The sequence below is a fragment of the Glycine soja genome, chromosome 7 (genome assembly GCF_004193775.1).
Source record: "Glycine soja cultivar W05 chromosome 7, ASM419377v2, whole genome shotgun sequence".
In the NCBI taxonomy this organism is placed as follows: Eukaryota; Viridiplantae; Streptophyta; class Magnoliopsida; order Fabales; family Fabaceae; genus Glycine; species Glycine soja.
The window spans coordinates 17226483-17247924 of NC_041008.1; the positions used below are offsets into that span (position 1 = coordinate 17226483).

The window sequence follows — 21442 nt, forward strand, 5'->3', positions numbered from 1 at the left end:
AATATAAATTATTTAATATTTTAGAAGGGTATTTAAATTTTTAAAAGACACATAATTTATAAAAATTAAAATATTTGAAAATTTAATTTAACTAATAAAATTTTATTTTGCTATAATAGTGTAGATGTTTTTAAGACATTATGATAGTGTAAAAAATTAAATTTATCCCAAATTTAAAATTTATTAAACCAAAAAAAATTAAATTTAAATTTTCATTAAAATATTATGATAGTGTAAAAATTTGATAAACTTTTGAGTGTCTTAGTTTTTGGTTAAAATTGATTTTAGCGCATATAATTTTATCTCAATACATTTTAATCCTATCCAATATTTACTCTATTGAATAATATTAGTGTTACTTTTAGATAATAATAGATGATGATAGTGGTGATTGTGATTGTGATGATGATAATGGTGACAACAAAGCAGTGATGACAATAATGACCACAATGAAAATAATTATGATAATAATACCACTAATGGTGATGACAATAAAGGGAGATGACAACTATCATATTATATTATTTTTTAACTCAACTATCTCTTAATAAAATAATATATTATAAGTTAGCCAATAAGATAAGTAAATCTTTTTCCTTAGTGCATCATGATTAAAACAAGATATAATAAGTATTTTATCTTATTAATATCATAGTTACTTAATGGATGTAACTCAATTAACAACATATGTTAAGTTTATGGGAATGACTTAGTTTGCTTCTTGCAAAATATATCCTTAGGAATGGAGAATAAACTTTAAGTCTAATTAAGCTTGAGACTGAGAATTAATTCCAGAAAAATTTGTGGTAATACATGGAATTCCAATTGATGAGCCAAAAACTTAATTATAATAATTATAAAAAAAATATCATATCATGACCACCAAATATGCCTTAAGTTCTATAAAGAGAGATGAAATTCAACAAGTAAGACCAAAACTATTGTTTTTAGGATGTAATAACAAATCAAAGTTAACATAAAATTGAAGAATCTAAAACATAATTCCATTAAAAAAAGAATACAATTGCCCAACAATATACTATTTATTATCTAATAAGGTTGCTTATTTATATAGTAATTACTTTAAAAATTAAATTTAGAATCATTTTTAATTCAATTACAACATAAAATTTTTCAATCACATCGCATAAAATAAATAAACCCTCAAATTTAATAATAAATAGGTCGACTTAAAATTTCCATAGCTTTATGTGTATAGTGTAACATGTTGTGTTGTGTGACTTGCACTAAGTATTGCCTCCATCACTTTGGTGGTGTTTGGCTCTTTCCTTTGAACAACAAAACTCCAATCTCTTTCCTTTGCCTTCCACTCCCCTGCAACAAACAACAACTTTTTCCTTTTCCTCTTCTCTTCTCTTTCATTGACGATCTCTACGAAGCTATTTCACTCAAACATACCCATTATATCGCACATTCTCTTTCTCTCACCATTAGATCTGATTAGATTGCACTTAGTCCTCTCTTTCTCTCCCTCTGTCTGGATCTTCAACTTCTCCCTGGTAATTTTCCTTCAAAACTCCCCTCCCCCTTTTGCTCCTAGAGAATGGAGTTTAGTCTCCTTAATTTCAGGAGCTTGTTTAATGAGTTCTGAATGAATTGTTTATGGTTTCTTTTGATTGTGGGAATTTGAAACTCTTGCTCAATGTTGCTTGAATTTTGTGAAACTGGGGATTAGTTAAGTAACTTAAATGGGTTCATGACAAGATTTGTTTTTTAGCTTCTTTCTTTCTTTCTTTCTTTTGAATCGAGATAAAGTTGTTGTCTTCTCTCACTCTTTTTTCGAATTCCCTTTCTGGGTCTTGTTGATTTTGTCTCTTTATTTCCTTATTGAGTGTTGGTTTTTGTGATCTTATTCTGGGTTTCTTGTGTTTTTGGTTCTGTTTTTAGATTTTTCTGATTTGGGGGACTGAGTTTGAAGGGGAAACATGGCTGCTTCTTCGGCATCTCTTGCTGGTGCTTCTGCTTCGGATTTTCTGAGGAGTTCAACCAGCAGTTTCAATGGTGTTCCTTTGAGAACCTTGGGGAAGGGAAAGTTGGTTTTGAAGAGGAGGATTTTACAGTTGCTGCTAAGCTGAGGAAGGTGAAGAAGCATGAATATCTTTGGCCTGCTAACCCTGATCCCAATGTGAAAGGTGAGGTGCTGAGCCACCTTTCCCAGTTCAAGCCACTCAAGGAGAAGCCAAAGCCTGTCACTTTGGATTTTGAAAAGCCTCTTGTTGATCTGCAAAAGAAGATCATTGATGTAACTTCTAACTTACTCTCTCAGTGTGTTGTGTTGGTGTGTGCTTTGTTTGCTTGAGTGAGAATGAATATGTTGTAATTGTCTGATTCATGGAGGTTGTGCTGAATGCTAATGGGCTAATAGGAATGGTATTTATGGATGGAAACAGGTGCGGAAGATGGCGAACGAAACTGGACAGGACTTCAGTGATCAGATTCTCTTATTGGAAACTAAGTACCAGCAGGTTTGGCTGCTATAACAAATAAGTTTTGTTCTTAAGAAAACTGGATTACTTGAATGAGCAAACTGATGATGATAAGAGTTCTCATGAGAAAATTGCCATCATGCTTCTCTCTGATTGTCACTTGCAAGATTGAATATATAGCATATTTTTAGCCCACACTGAGTTAGCTGTGTCAAATTAGTTAAGCCTGATTGTCATTCATGTCGGCAATTCTTTTGCGACAAACATCCTGTGACTTGGTAGCTTATAGTATATCTTTGTCTCTGAAATGCAAATTCAACTGTTTCCACAAATTGTATAATATTGTAATAATTATTTTAATTTTAAATTTTATATTAAAGGTATTATATATTTATCTATATCAAATAATTAATATTAGTTTAATGACATTGAAGCTGTTGTTTAGAATTAAGAGGATGTATTTTTAAAAAAAAGAAAATTAGAGAGTAAAAGAAATAATATTTAAGTCACTTTTCCGTTTTAATCTAGTCAAATTTTATGCAAAAGATAAATTGATAATTGTGTGAAAAGCTTTTATATCAAAGGATTAAAGTTTAATTTGTGTGCCCAGTGCAATTGAATTCCTCTGTGAAATCGTTTTTCCCGCCACACTTAAAGCCTTATAAAGGTATGCTGTACTGAGAGTGTGACTGACAACATTGGATAGTGTGAGACATAGAGACTATGAGTGATGATATTGGTCAGTGTGTTGTGCACAACAGGAAAAATTAAAAAAGCAACACAAACTTTGACCAATTAGTAAAAATACGCTCAAATGGTCTGTCTGAATGATTTTTCTGTTGTTACTTTTTAAGTTTTCCTTGTCTATTTAAAATAATATCCTATAACAGTTATATTAATATTTAATTATAAATTTATTTCATAAAAATTATAAAAACAGTATCAGCAGAAGCCAAGTTCTTATAAACTTTAATGGTCTCTCTGTGTGTGAGAGAGATGGTTGACTTGACTACTTGAAAAAGTCTTTCTGTTCTGTTCTGTTCTGCTGGTTTGACCTTTATTCATTACATGATTTAGTCCAGAGGCATGTGCAGCAATCTTGTCGAAGACCGCTAAAGCTTCTCCAAAGGCATATACGATGCCAGTACTTTGACTCTTCCAATTCATAATATTTTTATGCTTAACTAATTTCTTTTTTAAATTGAATATTACAGCCACTGAATTGTGCAAATTACAACTTGCAGATGGTGTTACAAATATTGTCAAAAATTGTACAGACTACACTACAGATTCCATTAGTAAAGGCATCATGCTGGTTAATCAAATCTGTCAGATTTGCATATAGCACAAAGAAAACAACACACTATGATAGTGACCTTCTCTTCATACTTAAAATCAATGAAATACCAATCCATAAATTATGTCATTCGTCCTATATTGATAAAAATCTCAAACATTAATTTATCTTTGTCAGAAACGAATTAATAGTACTTTATTGTCTAATATACTATCTTCCACAATCTTACACGTATGTTAAAGATACACAAAAGCTGAGAATTTTGAAGAAGGGCATAACTTAGACCTAAAATATGTATTTATGTTGGTATCCAATTAAAATCGTTATTTCATCTAAATAATCGTTGTCAATTATATCAATAAGAAAATTAAGGTTTTAAATTTCTGTCATAATGACAGTTTTATCACATTTCTAGATATGGTGAAAAATTTCAATCAATTGGACACCCTAAAAATCTTATGTTACAGCTAAAACCTCAGTGTAGGAACATATTTTAGTAGTCTGTTTGGATATCCTAAAAATCATGGTGACTTCTTTAAAATCACGTTAAAGAAAATGGGATTTTTTCAGAGTAGGAACGGGTTGTTTCGTATTCACAGTAAAACTTTAATTTAATTTCCCCTCCTCTCCTCACTGCCACCTCAAACGCACTATGAAAGATTGATGAAATCATTTGTCAATTTTGATTGAAAAACAACTTCAAGAGTTTTTTTAATCCATTTTTTGTCCTTTGAAGTAGCAGTGTTATGAAGTAGCTAGTCAGCTATAAGCAACACAGAACAATATAGAAAGAAAAAATAAATTGAACAGAAGGACCTAAATCAGACAATTTTAACAATCAAAGGAATTAGAACATTTTAAAAATTGGAAACCGCATTTTAAATAATTTAGAAACCAAATTGATAATTAAGAAGAAGAAAAAAATCCTTGACCTCACATTAAGCAAGTTGAGCTGCATTGCATCATTCATCACCACATTCAATTATTCATCATTTTACCCACATTCCCAATTCCAAATCCAATAAAAGAAAATCATTAAAAAAAAACTCAATACAAGTAAGGAATAACAGCCTTTCTCTCCTTTGGATAATCCTCCCCAAACTTCTCCAAATACCACCTACGGTTGGCCCGGGCCCTTGGACCCAAATTCGCAAAAGTGTAAACAAAAAAGCCCAGCCCGGCCCATGACCAAGTCATCACGGCCCAGCCGAGCCACTCGACAATCTCCCCAAAGTAATTCGGACACGCCACGAGCTCGAACAACCCACCGCGCGGCACCACGTAGCCCTTTCCCTCGCTCTTGAGCCGCAACAAAACCCTATCAGCCCATACATTAATCCCCATCCCCAATAAAAACACCAAAAGCCCACACAAAAACCGGAACCAGAAAAAGCCCGAGTCATCATAGTGATTGTTGTAGTGAGAGACCGTTCGGGCCTGGAGGTAGGAATTGAGAACGTTGAAGGCGAATGCCATTAGGGCTACGCTGAGGGGGAAGCCCGGTGTGGTTTTCTTTGAAGGAGTGAGGAGGAGGTGGAGAGGGTAGAGGATGGTGCGGTTGAAGTAGTGGATTAGGAAGGGGGTGATGAGGACCTGGGCTTTGGGGTTGTGGGAGTGGAGGCCCAGTGGGAAGAGGAGGAGGGTGAGCCAGAGGGTTGGGCTTTCCATGAGGAGCCAGGCTAAGGGGGGAGGGAGGTTGGGCCCCCAGCCGGGCCTGTGGTGCTTGCCGTAGGGGGCCTGGAGGAAGGTGAGGGAGAGGAAGGTGGGGGGTGCGATTAGGAAGAGGGTAAGGAGGGAGCTGTGGAAGAGAGATGAGTCGGAGTAGTGTTCTGGGATCATTGTTGTTGTTGGGTTGGGAATAATGAGAGTGAAGAGTGATCGATTTGGACTTTGGAGTGACCAAAACGAGAGAGAGGAAAAGTGGAAGTGGTAATGGACGAAAATATGTGAGGTTTGCTCACAACCAGGTCTCACCAGCATATATTAATTTATAATGATGGAAGTGAGAGAAAAATAACCTAAAGGGCTTCATTATTAATTTGATTTCTTAATTTTTAAAAGGTTTAATTTCATAGTTAAAGTCTTAAAAATAAAATTTGTTCTCTAAATTTTTAAAAGGTTTAACTTGGTTCTCAAATTCTTAAAAATAAATTAATTTGATTTTTAAATTTTTTAAAATTTAAAGACAAAATTAAATCATTTAAAATAATTTGATAATCAAATTGATTTATTTTAAAAAAGTTTTAGGATTAAATTAAATTTTTTAAAAAAATTTGGGGACCAAATACGAGTTACTTGTTTTATGATATCTTTGTTTAATTTTTTTTTCATTGAAGCAGATTTATTTGAGTGTCATGTTGGATTATTTAAGATTAAGATTTGTTGTTGCTATAAGCAGTAATTACTTGTTATTTTTTTTAAAAAAAATCTTGTTATTTTAAGGCTAGTCATTTAAGGTTGCTTAAAATTATAACATTAGAATAAAATGTGCATGGCTTGTTTAATTATAATGTGACATTAAGGACAATTAACAAGAAAAAATAAACTCAAAAATGGGTTCCCTAAATTGCATTTATTAGATATAAAAATTTAGGGGACAAAAAATGTTGACAAAAAAGAAATAATAGGAGATTAAAAGTTGATAAAAAAATTAGGAAACTAAAAATTTAATTAACCTAACAAAAATATATGTATTAGAGTTATATTTAAAGTGATTAGGTATTAATATTAATATTATACATAATAATATAATAGTATGCCGTCTGAAAGAACATAGGTATAATTAGTGACAGATAAAAAAATTCCTTTAGTTGGGATTTTTACTAAAATATTTTCAGACAAGAAAAATATTACAAGTTTCTATAAAATTCATAATGTCATAATAAAAAATTATTTTTTATAAATTATATTTTTTTAGGTATTTTTAAAATGTTTTATGACTTTTTATTGTAATATATAATAAAATATTATAAAGATAAAGTGATAAAATTAATATCAACTTGATTCTCTTATAAATTTGTACATTCATTTTAAAAATTGTTTTGCATAATAATTTTTTATGGAAAAAACTATTAAATATATTCATGTAGAAAAAAAATTCTGGTGGGACAATTACCTGTAAAGTCTAGAACATGGATCCGCCTCTGTGGATAATATGGTAAATTACAGTAATATATTAATATGCTAATTTCTTTTATGCTGAATTAGAGATTACAATATATCTTAAGCCATTAGATTAAATGATTAATGTAGCTTATGGTAAATAATGATAACTGAACTAAAAAAAAGTTATATAAAATATTGTTATTAAATAAATTGTTGGCTTGTAACATCCAAATCTTATATCATCATGTGAATCGAGTTGTATTAATTAACGTACTATAATAACTTTTTTTATACTACTATATAATATGAAATTTGCTTTCTAACTGACAAATTTCGAATTGCTTTTTAGTTTATATTTCTTCGTCCACTGTTGGCTTCGTCTGTCACTCTCTTTCTCCCAGCGGCAACAAACAAAACAAAGCTAACTCCTTACTTCTTTCACTAATCCAATGAACGAACAAACACCTCTCTCTCTAGGGTTTGGAGTTTCGACACCATGACGAGGGAGAAGCGTTTTGCGCCATAATTCTTGTAGGGTTTTTTGCTCTTCCTTCATGCCAATTCCATTCACTGCGTAACAGAGAGAGTTCCGTTCACTCATTGTGATCGAACCAGATTCGGTTTTCACCCTCGCACGAAGTAGGGATTGTTGTTTCGTGCGCGGAATTTGGTTCTGCGAAGGGAATTCGTTGTTTATTTCGTTTGCTTGCTGAGGTGCGTTGCGTTTGCTACTCTTCCACGCTCTTGTTTAATTTTGCGAGTTCTTGTGCTTCGGTTGAGAATGTTGAGTTGAATTTCGCCAGCTTTGAGTTGAAACTGTGCTGCTTCTCAGAGTAGGGAGGATATGACAGAGTGAGAATGAGTGTGTGTGTGTGTGTGTGAGAGAGAGAGAGAGAAGCAGAGTATTTATTTATTTATTTTTTTAAAGATTGGGTTTTGGTTAACTGAGTTGGAGTATTTTTTTTTTCGCGCTGTGTTAGGAGAATTAGATAATTATGATGTTTGACAAGGTTTTTGAAAATAGTCCGCAACCGTGATTTTGGCTGCAACTTGAAGGATTTTGGAGTGACTGTGGCCAAAATTGTGGTTGTGTTTGCCGCATTTGTCTGCAATTTCTTTTAACATCGAGTATCATGATGAAACTGTGACCACAATTTAAAACCGTGATGTTTGAACAGTAAGCTAGTAGAAATTGCCTTTCATTTGTTTGTAAGAAATCTTGTTGAGGCATGCTGGCTTAATACTAGGGTTGCTGTTTTAATGGTGGTACAGGTAGGAGGATTATAGGCACTACCGTATGTAGATAGTTACGTGTTATTTGAATTGTACTCTGGTGGGCGAATGTTGCTTGGAGCTGCATAATGATAGTTGCTGTGGATTTGAATGCCTCACCTGTGCCAGAGGACGATGAAGATGATTTTGGCCGCCAGGTTGAAGAGTACCGTACACCAGAAGAGCGTGTGGAATCTGCAGTTGATATTGCTCACCAGGTATCCTCTCCTTTATTTTTATGCATCTTCTTTGACTTGATTATGTCATCGTGGTCTAAGTTGGCTTTGATTCATGGTGTCGTTGACTGCTGTGATGATAGTTTCTCATTTATTGCTATAGTTCATATAACGTTACTTCCATATAGGATTTTTATTGGGTTTCGTTGAGACTTGAGACCTTTAATTTCAATTTGACATGTCATTTTAATGTTAAATTGACTTGATTATAGTATTCGGTTATATGAATTATGAAGAATTATATTTTTTATGCAAAGCTGGATACTAAATTTTAATATTGGGGATGCTGGATAGAAATTGTAAAATTGGATGCTACCCATCCCTTGTCATGAAACAAGAATACAAAGATCAATTTATATAATTTATAATTTTTGTAAAGAGCTGTTGGAAACTTGGAAGGAATGAAATCATATATCTTGAAATCATAATAGTCAATAGTGTGCCATAGCGGGATAATGGAGTGGAGCAGCCATGGAATTCAAATAGTGGAGTGGTTTTTTCAATAGCAGCCAAAATAGCCACTTATCGCATGATATAGCAACACTACCATGACAGAGGCTTCAAAAACCCATTTTTACCCCTGGAACATAATTTTTTTTGGTAAAATATTCTACGAAAGCTACTTCTGTTTTGACTCCTATTACATTTCTTCACACTTTCAAGGACTATTTTTTATGCTATATTCCACTGTTGTTAAATAGCTTCTGTAGGAGTACTAGTTGCAGAATTGCTCATATCCATGATTGCAACTCCATCCACTTTTGTGGTCGCCATGCATGTTTTGGTTTTCTGCCATTTTCCATGAACTGCAATTGTTAGGTTCTTTTTCTATTAATTTTACCATCATCCTTCATTTTATGACTTGATTACTTTGACCTTATTGCTCCTAGGCTGATGGTGACTGTGTGTAAATTGTGACCTATTATTTTTCATGAATTTCCTTAATTTTTGTTTTTCGGGTATTTATGTGTAGGATAAGTTATTTAGTTTGTATTATAATATTTAAAATAGTGGTCATTCTGCTTCCTGCTAGTGTTTTCAAAGTTAGCTGCTATGAGTTGCTATCTGAGATTGATAACTATGCCCACAATGAAAATCAACTAAGCTGATTCTATAGACGCATTAGTAGATGTTTATAGTTATTAGATTCTTATGATTTGATATGATTCCAACGACCTATTGATAGAAAACATTAAAATAAAGAGAAAAATTTACAATCCTGGAATTGGGTCTTTGGTACCTTAATTTGTAATCAGAACTGGTTGGAGTCTTTGACAAGATTTATTTTTAGCCTTACAATCATATCTATGCCACATTTTCCTCAGATTTTATGGGTTCCAGAAGTAATCAAATGTAGTTTACGTTTTAAAGTCTCGCCTTTAACACAATTACTGAGTTCCTGCTTCTTTTTAGGAATGTGAAGAAAGAAAAAGAAAGTTGAAAAGAGAACATTCAGATGACAAACCTGTGCAAGTATCACAATCACCTGGACATGATCAGTTATTTCATACTAAGATTCTTAAATCATATGATAGAAGTAAGCTTCCTCCCGGTAAGGATTTTTTTCTGTGGTCAACTCGCACTTTTGCCAGTTGTAATTAATAATGGCATTTCATTCATATTTTATTTTAACAATATTTTCAAATAATGCTATTGTTTGCTGAATTGGGAAATTCAGATAGCTCTTAGTACTATTCCATTTCTATACTTATGTTGGACTATTCTGTAGGATATTTTATTGCATGTCACATGTTTTTTTTGCTTAATTTAGTCTAAAATTTGTTTCAGGGTAAATAAAATTTAGCATGCTATTTTGTTAAAGTTACAAGCAGCCTGTGTTCTTATGGTACTGAGTGGAGGTTCTGTGATACAACAAAATGGCTAATGCATTATATTAGAGCATGTTCTATTTATGAAATGCTGTTGGATTGCTATTTTTTCTTCAATCATTTGATATATTCACAATATACTTTGGGATAGATTAAGATGGCTGTAAAGGAAAGTATTATCATTTTATTATTTACTTGCAGGTTGGTTGGATTGCCCTTCATTTGGCCAGGAAATTTATTGCATGATACCATCCAAGGTTCCACTTGGTGAATCATTCAATGATGACATCATTCCTGGTAAAAGATACTCATTTAAACAAGTGATACATCAACAGAGAGTTTTAGGGAGAAAGGTAACTAGACTTTATTCAAAAGTTTAATGTTTCATAATACTTTAATAGTTTAATCTGTTTCCTCTTCCTTTTTATTTAATTTTAAGTGCAAGAGTGATCTAAATGAAAGGGATTTCTAGATTCTTAGAAAACAAGATAAAAGAGAATTATACAATCTAGTTTTTTTTTTAATTACTATCTTTGCTAATCCTCTTCAGCAGCATAGTATATATTGTATCATTGTTTGTTTTTCCTTTTTGTACAGTTTATTACTCTATTGTGTTGCCTTGCAGCTTGATCTGGTAATTGATTTGACGAATACTTCTCGATACTATTCAGTAGCAGATTTAAAGAAAGAGGGTATCAAGTATGTTAAGGTTTGTAGTGCACCTTTGCTCACCAACTAATTCTTCTAATTATGTCTTTAAAACTGTCACTCCTCTTTCTTGTCCTTACATTTGAAGATCATTGTTGTGATTTAGATTCAATGCAAGGGCCGTGATTCTGTACCTGATAATTTATCTGTTAATCATTTTGTCTATGAGGTTTGTTTCTTTCTTAATCATATTGTTGTAATCTTCCTGAGTTATTTTTAAGAATGTGGCATCTATTTCTTTTTCTCGGGTAGGCTAGCTTGTTACTCTTTACATGATTAAGCACTTACATTACCTCATAAACATGCTGCAGAAGTGAATATTTCTGATACCTTCGAAACTATGTGATGTATTGATTTCATATTTTCTTTTACAACTTTTTTAACATTTTCTGTAGAATATTATATGCTTGCAAATTTCATTGTTATACCATCTGCTCTTTTTTCCCCTTCTAAATATTGTTTGTTTTTATTATCTAATTGATAATTATTTGATTTTATATCTTAATTTTATACTCCCTCTGGTCCTTTTTATAAGACCCAATTAACTAATTTAGCAAGATTAAGAAAATTAGTTAGTTTAGTTAGTATTATTATTGTTATACCATCTGCACCTTTTTTATTCCTTCTAAAATATCATTCTTTTTTATTATCTGATTCTAATAAATAATTAAGAAAATTAGTTAGTTTTGTTAGTAGTATTAATTTTGTCTTAAATTATATATTTTTTTCCCAAAATTATCCCTAATATTAATGAGGCATACTTTTATTCTTCTTTTTATATAAATATTATTATTAGTTTTAATTCCTTTAATATCTTTCACCACTAATATATTTATTACTTTAATTTTTATTGGCTATGCATGTGAATAGTCATAGTAAGGTTCCCAAAATGCTCTTTATACAAGACAAAGCTAAACTTCCAAAGAACCCAAGGCATTAATGTATTTCATTTACTATTTATTGAACTCAAGAAAATGAATCATAATTAAGGGTAGTTTGTGAAAAAATAATTAATGCATATGACATTATGGATTGGGTCATATAAAAAGAACCAAGCATCACTTCTAATTTGGGCCTTATGATAAGGACTGGAGGGAGAATATCTTATTAAAGGTTAACATCATTTTATATTTTTATCCTCACATGTGATGTGATTTTTGGCTGCTTATCTGATATGTATTTTGAAATTAAAAAAAAAAAAAAATCACGAATGCTTTGTCCTTTTTGGAGAGGAGAAATAGATGTTTTATATTAGAGCTACATCATTTTATTCACAAGTTTTTAACTATTTTCAACTCCAGGTTATGCAATTTCTATTACGTCAAAAACACTCGAGGAAGCATATACTTGTTCATTGTACACATGGTCATAATCGTACAGGATACATGATCATCCATTATCTGATGCGCTCAATGTCAATGTCTGTTACTCAGGTCAGTGTTGGAGTTACCATATGATTTAATATCTCTGTTAAAGATGTGATTTAAGTCAAGTATTTATACTTTTGATTTGATTATTCTGCAGGCAATAAAAATATTTTCTGATGCACGCCCTCCGGGAATCTATAAACCTGAGTACATTGATGCATTGTATGCATTTTATCATGAAAAAAAGCCTGAAATGATAGTTTGTCCTCCTACCCCCGAGTGGAAGAGAACTCCTGAACTTGTTGATCTAAATGGTGAAGCAATGCCAGATGATGATGATGATGGAGTACCAGGCTCTCCTTTGCATGTATGGGTAATATTGAAAGTGAATTCTAATATTTTGGCATTTATTGATATCTCATACTATATGAATAGGTTGTTGAACTTCTGTTGTGTTTTCATGTTAGTCTTGTTTCCTATTTCTTACTAATTCTCCTAATAAGGAAAGGATTCTTCTTGAGAAGCTAATTTAGAAATGCGAAACTCCTTTCAGATCTAGTCCTTTTCCTCGTTAAGTGGTTAGCAATTCTCTAGTTTTGATTCAAATTGGGTGGAGCTTGGGATTTATCCTGGGGGCAACCAAAGAAAGGAAAAAAGTTGTTTCAGGGACCAACTTGAAGGTTTTCTTTTGAAAAAAAAATGTAAAAGTATAACTTTCAAAAGGTTTTTTTTTTTGTGTGGGGGGTATTCACTGCACTACAGTGGTCTGATGTTGTAGAGTGGTTAAGTTCCTTTGAAATATGTTATCTGATGTGTTGGATGCCTATTGGTTGTCCCCTTCACTTTGAGCAGATTCTGTTGGTTTGTTTTGAAGATTTTGGAAGAATCAAGGGCTAACATTTGGTGGCAGTGCTTGTTTGCGTTGTTCTTTGATGTACTTGATTTGACTAGAACGAAATTGAGCTTCTACCCTAGTTTGTATTTGCAGCATCTCATTGTAGATGGTTTCTTCCCGTTCCATTGCAGAGAGATTGGACTACCTTGTTACATTCTTGACTTCTATACTGTTCTCCATGTCCTCTTCTTTGTTTTGGGGATTATCTTAACCTCCTCTTATTTGTACTTCCTTCTTTTTCTGTCTAGTAAATTCCTTTTAGATAAAAATGGGCGGTGGAAAAATTATGTGATTTTCGAATAAGTCATTCACCCCTGTTTTTCCACCATTTTATCTTTTCCTTGTCCATTTTCACTCCTATCAAATGCACTATAATCATTGAAGTTTCATACGTCATAGAAGGCAATGCTACATATTTTCTTGATGTCTGTCAATAAGACTTCTAACGTGAAGCTTTTTTTTTTTTCATTTGGTCTGTCGGTGATACCATCAATTCTTGAACCAAGTGTTTAACTAGTTTTTCTACATTAGATGATTTTTTCTGAAGCTAATTAAATATTGATATCTTTCCTATTTTCCTAGGAGAATCATGTGACTGACACTATAATGAGAAATGATGATGTTTTGGGAGATGAGATACCTAATGATCAGCAAGATGCATTTCGTCAGTTCTGCTTTCGAACACTCAAACTAGGTGTTGGGGTAAGATCATGACACGGGTTGTAAGATCATGCTAAAATGCAAAATTACACTTAAACATGCATGCATACATATTTATGTGTGTCTGTATATAAACTTGAATTTGTGCATAAGATTGTGTCAAGTACAACTCCTAATATAAAAGATAACAAACTAAAACAGCAAGTGAATATGGACCAAGTCACACAACAGCTTGAAGCCATTTTTCAGACAGCAAATCAATCAACCCTTTGTTCTGTAAATTTTCTCTTTTTCTCTAGGTTTAACATTATAAAGTTTTCCTTGTTCATGAAATAAATCAGATACATATATTCTTGTTGAATTCTGTGTTCTATCATGCTTCATATTATATTTATCTTAGTTGCTGATGACATGATTTTGCTTCTATTTTCACTTTTTATGGTTTGGCTTTGCCTGCTTAATGTACCTCTGATGTTTGTTATAGATTGCCGTCTTACTATTTCTTATGGTGCAGGCCAGAGGGCACATGCAATTTCCAGGGTCACACCCAGTTTCTTTAAACAGGTCCAACTTATCTGTGCCAATAATGCACTATACTGTGATATGTTATGATAACCAAGCAGTAAACCTCTGGCTGCTAGTTCTTTAGCCACTATACTTTCATATAGCATGCTTTTATGCTAACCAAACATATGATTATGTTGGTGGTTAGCATTGGGTTCTTATATGCATTTCTGTCCTTTTCATTTAATGTATGATAATGAGTAATGCTTCCTGTTCCCTCATGAGGTCCAATTAAACACACAGTCAGTTCATTTAGGCTTCACAGTCAGATTTAGTCCCTATTGGTTGGATTCTATTCATCTCTTTCAGTTTGGTGAGCCTGTGCCATTCTCTCTTGACTGTTTTATCCTTCCTAGTCAAACAGAACAACTCACCTATTATGTGAATTTGGAGCTAATTGTTGTTACTGATACCACAGAGGGAAGAAGTGATCCTCAACGTTGGTGGTGGGGTTACTCAAATGCCAAATGATGCCCCAACATGCATGTGGAAGGGGAGAAGTTCATATGGTTCTTTCAACTACTATAAATAGAAGCCTAGAGGGTAGGAGGGATAGATCACTTGAGAGATCAAGAGACAGACTAAGATCCCTTTTAGGTTAAGATTGAATCTGTAGTAGAGTGAATACTTGTGACTTGCCACTGGGGATACTATTAAAATCAATTTTATATCCCTAGATTTACCCAGAACTGAATTTTCATAAGTGAGGTATTATATATATATATATATGTATGTATGTATATATTGTTTAAAGTTTATTAACATGGAGAGGAAAAACAAATTAAAGTAAAGGATGATAAGAAATCCTCCTAAAGAAAAAAATGTAACAGATAACCAATGAAACAGAGAAACTCAATGGTACAAAGATTCACTATCCCTCTAACATATTTTGTTAATGAAACCCAATTAAAAATTAAAAGGTCATGCACTTAATGCCAAAAAGATATCAAATGCCTAATCTTATCCCAAGTCAAATGTTGTGCCTGTGCCAAAGAAACATCCTTATAAATACAAGTTACCCTCCAAACAAATTTAACAAATTGTAGCATAGATTATCATTGTTACAATAATTTAGCCTATACTTCTACCAAAACCATGAAAACTAATATTAGAATTGGTCCAGTGACCTGGGACATGCCCAATATTCAACAAAAATACCAAATAAGGCTAAGTAAGCTAACCTTTAATTTGTGACCCCTAACTAGTCTTACATTCCACATCCTAATTGCAAAAGGTAAGTGAGTGGTTAACTATATACCTCCAGCCAGTCCATATTCTTCCAGAAAATTTAAAATCTATATCCTTATATGACCTACAGTGACCAGATCCGTCAAGGAGAAATAAGATCTTAATGCTCTGTACTTTAAATATGTTGTCATTTTAGAATATACTATTTGCTACTTTAATGTTTTATACTTGTCTTTTTTTGGGGTTGGGAGGATGCCATCATTTATATTTTTATAGCTATATATGTAAGTCTTTAAATGAATCAAGTTATGATTAGGAGGGAATATGGAGAGTTCATACAGATGTGGGCATAGCAACAAGTTATTTGTCAGAATTATGCCAATTAGTGACTTTTTTTGCATAGTGTATTGAATATAAATGCTTCCAAACTTTCATTTATTTATACACGTTGTAGTTTTGTGATTATAGTGATTATATTTATTGATTGCAGGAGTTATTTTCAGGACAGTTTCTTATTGATTTGTTGTTTTTCTGTATTTGTTAAATGTTAAATTTAATTGCTTGGTATGCAGGGAGAATTTACAACTGTTACGACAACGTTATTATTATGCAACATGGAAAGCTGATGGAACAAGATATATGATGCTAATAACTATGGACGGATGTTACTTGATTGATAGAAGCTTCAATTTTCGAAGGGTTCAAATGAGGTTTCCTTGCAGGATTACAAAGGATGTATGTATGCTAATCTATAGTGAAAGTTTCTGAGAGTGTTTGTTAAGCTGTTTTAATTTTATGGTGCACAAACTGATATGTATATATCCTTGGCTTCCAAGGGCATGGCTGAGAAGACACACCACTTCACATTGCTTGATGGGGAGATGATTATTGATACATTGCCAGATTCCAAAAAGCAGGAAAGGAGATACCTCATATATGATCTGATGGCAATCAATGGAGTATCAGTAATAGAGGTTTGGTTTATTTGTAGTTGTACGACATAATGCTGGATGCTTTTACTTTGGTTTTGACTACATTGTTTCATTCTTTTTGGACTTTGGGAACAGGAAATCACTTGTGCTTGCCTTTAGCTGTTATTTATTTGCATGGTTGAAAAATACTCAAACTATAATGCAACCCAACTTTTTGCAGACATTATTTCATAGTGGAGCAAGATAACAGTTGACTTATTTTATCTTCAATTTGCAACATCTTTTTAAAAACTATAAAAAAACAAAGAATAAACCAAAACTCTACTCAAAACAAAACTGGTTTTGATTTTTAAAAATTTCAAAACTAAAAACAAGAAAACACCCCAAGCGGGGCCTAAGATTTTTCTTTTTTTGGTTCAAAGGGAGGAGTTGAAGTCCACTACTAGGGGGTTTACAATAACTCACATATGCTTCTCAACCAACTGAACTAGTCCCCCTTGGCACACTTTAAGATTTATATATTAATATATTATATATAGATGGTGAATATTTCTGTCACATTTTCTGAATAGATGAAATGTGCTTAAATTGATTCAACATTGGATTATCTAATTAACCATTACTTAAAATGTTTTGATATCTTTTCTAAATTATTGTTTTCCTCTATAATCTGTTTTCTTTCATGCTTTTGTCAATTCTTTGATACAAAGTGTAGCTAGCGATGTATGATTTAGTCCAAACTTGGTGCAGCGACCATTTTATGAACGGTGGAAGATGCTAGAGAAAGTTATTGAACCCAGGAATCAGGAACGGTTCCAGAGTAGAAATCCTTACTATAGATATGACATGGAGCCATTCCGGGTATGCATCTCTACCCTTAAAACTGAGTATATATTAAGCTTCACTTTCCGCTGCTAGCTTGTCTATTAATGTTTAAAATTATCAGGTGAGGAGAAAAGATTTTTGGCTGCTCTCTACTGTCACAAAGCTTTTAAGCGAATTCATTCCGAAACTCTCACATGATGCAGATGGTCTCATATTTCAGGTGGGTTTAATTTCTTCATTATATTAAACATGAGGTTGAGCTCTTCTGATATGCTGAATAACTTATTTCTGGCTCAACGTCATGCCAGCAACTCACCTATTTTCAGTCATGTGGTTTGTAGCCTTTTAAGATTTTTCCTTTTCCCATTAATTCTCTCTCATACCAGGGTCAACATACTACTGCAACTAATTCAATATAAAAATGAATATCCTTTTGGTTTCTGTAGTGATCTTAAAATGATGTCCGGTAAAAGAGTGGCTCATAGAGGACCACTGTTACCTAGACTAGCTCATAGTTCAGATACATTGGTCCATTCATCTTATTTCAAGTCCTCCTTACTACAGCAACTGAGTTTTTCTTCTTTTTCTCTTTTTTATTGAAGTGAATCGAGGTTGTTACTGACAATATGTATAACCAGGGATGGGATGATCCTTACATACCTCGCACTCACGAAGGCCTCTTGAAGTGGAAATATGCTGAGCTGAATTCAGTTGATTTTCTCTTTGAGGTGGTATTATCAACTTATTACATATCTTGTTGGTTAATGTCTCTTGCTCCAAACTACTAGTTTGCTGCAGATGCTCCCAACTAATTTCTAGTTGTGTTTACAGATTGATAACGATTGTCAGCTACTTCTTCTGTATGAACGTGGAAAAAGGAAGCTCTTGGAAGGCTATAGGGTTGCATTTGAAGGTCAGTGAGACAGACACTTATATTATACCTGTCCAACTCATTCAATTCTGATGTAATAATATCTACAAAATATTTAGTGTATGAGAGAATATGTTAGAATATCTTAAAAGATCTTCAAAATATAGTGTAAACAGTTCTTTATTCCCTCATGTTTCCTTTTATTTCCTTATTGACTAGCAATACTATACTAGTACTTTACCTAAATTTTTATATAAATAGAATCATTTGTTCAGTATTTTGTAATGCATTATAATACAGCATACCAATATTGTTAAGACAGCTGCTTGATATCTTTTGCACAGCTTTGTGAAGCTGATTTTTGTTGTATGTACCTAATGCACAGGTGTCCTTGATTGTTGACTTTCCATTCCTATATGCTTTTGTTCAGACACTTCTTTATATAAATATTCAGATATGCAGATTTCTGAGTGCACAGAACACTTGAGCAATATTTCTCAGAAACTCCTAATCTCAAGTAATAGAATATTATTTGAATTCTTTATTATCTTTTTCCTTTCTTTCCTCACCTAAACAACAATGAGATTTCAGGCGTCATTGTAGAATAGAAAATTCTATTAAAATCAAGTAATGGCTTTATTTGCTTCTCAGGGCGGTACATATTCATTTGCCAATTTGTTGTCTAGATTGGTTGGTGATTTTCTTATCACTATAACCAAATTCTAGCATCCACCAGAAAAAGTGTATATTTGAAGCAGTGCCTCAGTTTTGCAGGATAATGCTTTGTTGTCTGCTTTTATGTCTGCATCTTGTTTGGAAATTCTTCGTCAGTTAGTTGCATTGATTGCAAATGCTTAATGGAATTTTAAAATCTGCTGAAGGTTTGGATCCCTTGCATTATTCCGGAAAGATCATTGAGTGTTCTTGGGATTCTGACAGACAGGAATGGATATTCAAGCGAATCAGAACAGATAAATCAACACCAAATGACTTTAATACTTATAGAAAGGTTCTATTCTATGCCAACTTCTTTACATTTTAATTTCCCTCTTGTCTATCAATCTGTACTTGATTGGACCATTCGATTGATCTATTACAGGTGATGCGAAGTATAAGAGACAATATCACAGAGGATGTCCTGTTGAATGAAATAAATGAGATAATTTGCCTTCCCTTGTATGCAGACAGGATAAGAATTGATAGCAAAGCCCATATCCACACCAATATGGCACGGCGAAGGTAATCAATCAGAAATTCTGTGCCTGTAATTTTTTGATTGGTGGGAGAATTGCATGTGGAAAGTGTTACATCAGGTGTAAACAAGATCAAATGTATCTAGTATCTACTGACGTCCGCCTGTGGCCATCATCCAAAGGTTCTTCACATTATGTAATTAGTTAGTCTTACAACTCCTTAGTTGATGCTGCAGTTGGTAAAGCTCAAATTCATGCATGTAGAGTTAGGCTTAGGATCTCAGTGTAAATCATCTTATACATTTTCTTTCAAGTAATAACTTGTTCAAAGGGTAGCTGTTTGTTAGGGTTAAGCTCCATTTCATTGGTTAGAATTTTCCCTGTATGTGAATATAAAAACATGGGAAATACTAACGAGCTTTCCATTTTCCCCAGTGCGGATGTTATTCTGCATTTTGCCTTCTCTGTAAATTATGTTAGGCTGTGCTGAAACCCACTGCAGCTTATTCTTCTCTAGCAACTTATTGTAGTTGTAGTATTCTGGAAGGGTGTAGGGGGAGGCAGTTGGGTTTTGAAAATGTTTGTCAGGAGTGAAGATTTGAATGGGATTAAGAAAAGGGGAAGTGGAAAAGGGATCAAATGCTCATTTCAATTCTTTTCTAAATAATTATGACATTACTGAAAAAAAATTCTGATTTTCGTGGGCTAACGTTAACATCAAAAGTGGAGCATGAAATTCTAGTGTGAAACAAGTACATATTTGGCTGCCTTTATTTATTTTTTTTTTATATTAAAAAACTTCATTTTTTATAAAATTAATAAAAATGAGTTATTATTTCTTTAAAATAAGTTGAACTAAACATGCACAAATTTCATTTGTAGCAAGGGAAATAAATTGCAAATTTCTTAAAAACTAAAATGGTATATCGTCTAAAAAACGATGTATTTAAGTAACCAGAAAGTGGGCGCTTTGTTAATTTTGTTTTTTTTTTTTTTGTTTTTTATCCATGGACTTTGTTAATCTATACATGCATTTGAATCCCGTTCTCCCTCTCCCTTATTTATATTTTGCATCTCTCATTAGGGCATTGCTTTGTACATCTAGCACAACAATTATTGGTACAATGGTAAAATTTTATTTTTGTCAGTTTCATAAAGTTGATAAGAATTGGTAAATTCATAAGTCCAATACGGATTCATTAATCCATAAGTCTTATATATTAATTATTAGATCAAAATTGTTACAATTTATTATCTAAATTTATATGTGTATTAAATATATATTAGAAATTTTATTGTTATATATAACAATATTAATTATTTCATAATATAATTTATCTATTAACTCAGTTAATTAGAATGTCCGACTAATAATGCGAAAGTCACAATTCCTGCATAGATCATTAATTTTAAATTAATTTGTAAAACATATTTTTGAAAAAATTTACACCAATCCATATGAGACCCAAACGATGTTAAGTCGTATTGGGTTTATAGATTTGCCAATTTATATCAGTTTTACGAAAGGATAAAATTAAAATTTCACTATTTTTGTTGAATGCACAAACAATTGTGCTAGGTGCACAAAACAATGCCCCTTTCTTGCATTCTAAAATATAAATTTGTATTTTAGAATGAATTTTTCATAATATAATGGAAGGTGTTGAAATTAATATACTAAAGAAAAGAAATAAATGTCATCTACATTATTTATAGAGAACACATTTCTATTTATTTTTTTAAAAAAAAGAAGATATAACACACTTCTAATTAAAGAGAAAGAAATTGCTAAGTTTTTTTTTTTACCAAAACATTAATGCAGAGTATACATTAATTTTAATGATTATTAAAAAATCTAATTGGCTATCTTTACTGACATTTGTCATTTTAACCCTATAAAAATTTAGATTCTAAAACTCAAAAATATAAGGATTAAATTTTTTGACGTTTGATAGTTTTAAGGACTAGAAAAATATTTTGTAGTTTCTAATATTAAACTGACTAATACTTTCAAGTTTGAATTTAATAAAAAATTTACGCCTGAAGTAAAATG

The 21442-nt window shown here is 32.4% G+C and overlaps 3 protein-coding genes across 6 annotated transcripts; 2 read left to right on the forward strand and 1 right to left on the reverse strand.

The window, feature by feature from the left end:
- The first annotated feature begins 1920 nt into the window (after positions 1 to 1920).
- Positions 1921 to 3929, forward strand: LOC114419020. The gene is made up of 4 exons (XM_028384593.1): positions 1921 to 2263; positions 2359 to 2486; positions 3525 to 3576; positions 3662 to 3929. The coding sequence occupies exons 2-4, from the start codon at positions 2389 to 2391 to the stop codon at positions 3905 to 3907; spliced, it is 396 nt and encodes a 131-aa protein (XP_028240394.1). The 5' UTR covers positions 1921 to 2263; positions 2359 to 2388; the 3' UTR covers positions 3908 to 3929.
- Positions 3930 to 4620: 691 nt separating this feature from the next.
- LOC114419022 (steroid 5-alpha-reductase DET2) lies at positions 4621 to 5717 on the reverse strand. The gene has a single exon (XM_028384594.1). It carries the CDS (start codon positions 5581 to 5583, stop codon positions 4792 to 4794), a length of 792 nt encoding a protein of 263 aa, XP_028240395.1. The 5' UTR covers positions 5584 to 5717; the 3' UTR covers positions 4621 to 4791.
- Positions 5718 to 7192: 1475 nt separating this feature from the next.
- LOC114419023 (mRNA-capping enzyme-like) lies at positions 7193 to 20078 on the forward strand. 4 transcript variants are annotated; one of them, XM_028384595.1, is made up of 18 exons: positions 7193 to 7563; positions 8122 to 8339; positions 9771 to 9909; positions 10388 to 10539; positions 10812 to 10895; positions 11001 to 11063; positions 12196 to 12327; positions 12419 to 12634; positions 13739 to 13858; positions 14331 to 14380; positions 16141 to 16303; positions 16405 to 16542; positions 17251 to 17361; positions 17447 to 17545; positions 17964 to 18053; positions 18157 to 18238; positions 19078 to 19205; positions 19296 to 20078. In XM_028384595.1, exons 2-18 carry the CDS (start codon positions 8211 to 8213, stop codon positions 19437 to 19439), a joined length of 2040 nt encoding a protein of 679 aa, XP_028240396.1. In that variant the 5' UTR covers positions 7193 to 7563; positions 8122 to 8210; the 3' UTR covers positions 19440 to 20078. The 4 variants fall into 4 exon arrangements, with proteins under 4 accessions (XP_028240396.1, XP_028240397.1, XP_028240398.1 ...); XM_028384596.1 differs by having other exon boundaries at positions 12419 to 12628; XM_028384597.1 differs by having other exon boundaries at positions 9771 to 9894.
- The last annotated feature ends 1364 nt before the right edge of the window (positions 20079 to 21442 follow it).

Excerpts from the sequence above, each read along its gene's own strand:
- LOC114419023 (XM_028384595.1), top strand. The coding sequence starts at position 8,211 with ATGATAGTTGCTGTGGATTTGAATGCCTCACCTGTGCCAGAGGACGAT. Across the intron at positions 10,896-11,000 it reads AGGGTATCAAGTATGTTAAG|ATTCAATGCAAGGGCCGTGA; the intron begins GTTTGTAGTGCA and ends GTTGTGATTTAG. Across the intron at positions 13,859-14,330 it reads CACTCAAACTAGGTGTTGGG|GCCAGAGGGCACATGCAATT; the intron begins GTAAGATCATGA and ends CTTATGGTGCAG.
- LOC114419020 (XM_028384593.1), top strand. The coding sequence starts at position 2,389 with ATGGTATTTATGGATGGAAACAGGTGCGGAAGATGGCGAACGAAACTG. Across the intron at positions 2,487-3,524 it reads TGGAAACTAAGTACCAGCAG|TCCAGAGGCATGTGCAGCAA; the intron begins GTTTGGCTGCTA and ends TACATGATTTAG. Across the intron at positions 3,577-3,661 it reads CCGCTAAAGCTTCTCCAAAG|CCACTGAATTGTGCAAATTA; the intron begins GCATATACGATG and ends TGAATATTACAG.
- LOC114419022 (XM_028384594.1), bottom strand. The coding sequence starts at position 5,583 with ATGATCCCAGAACACTACTCCGACTCATCTCTCTTCCACAGCTCCCTC.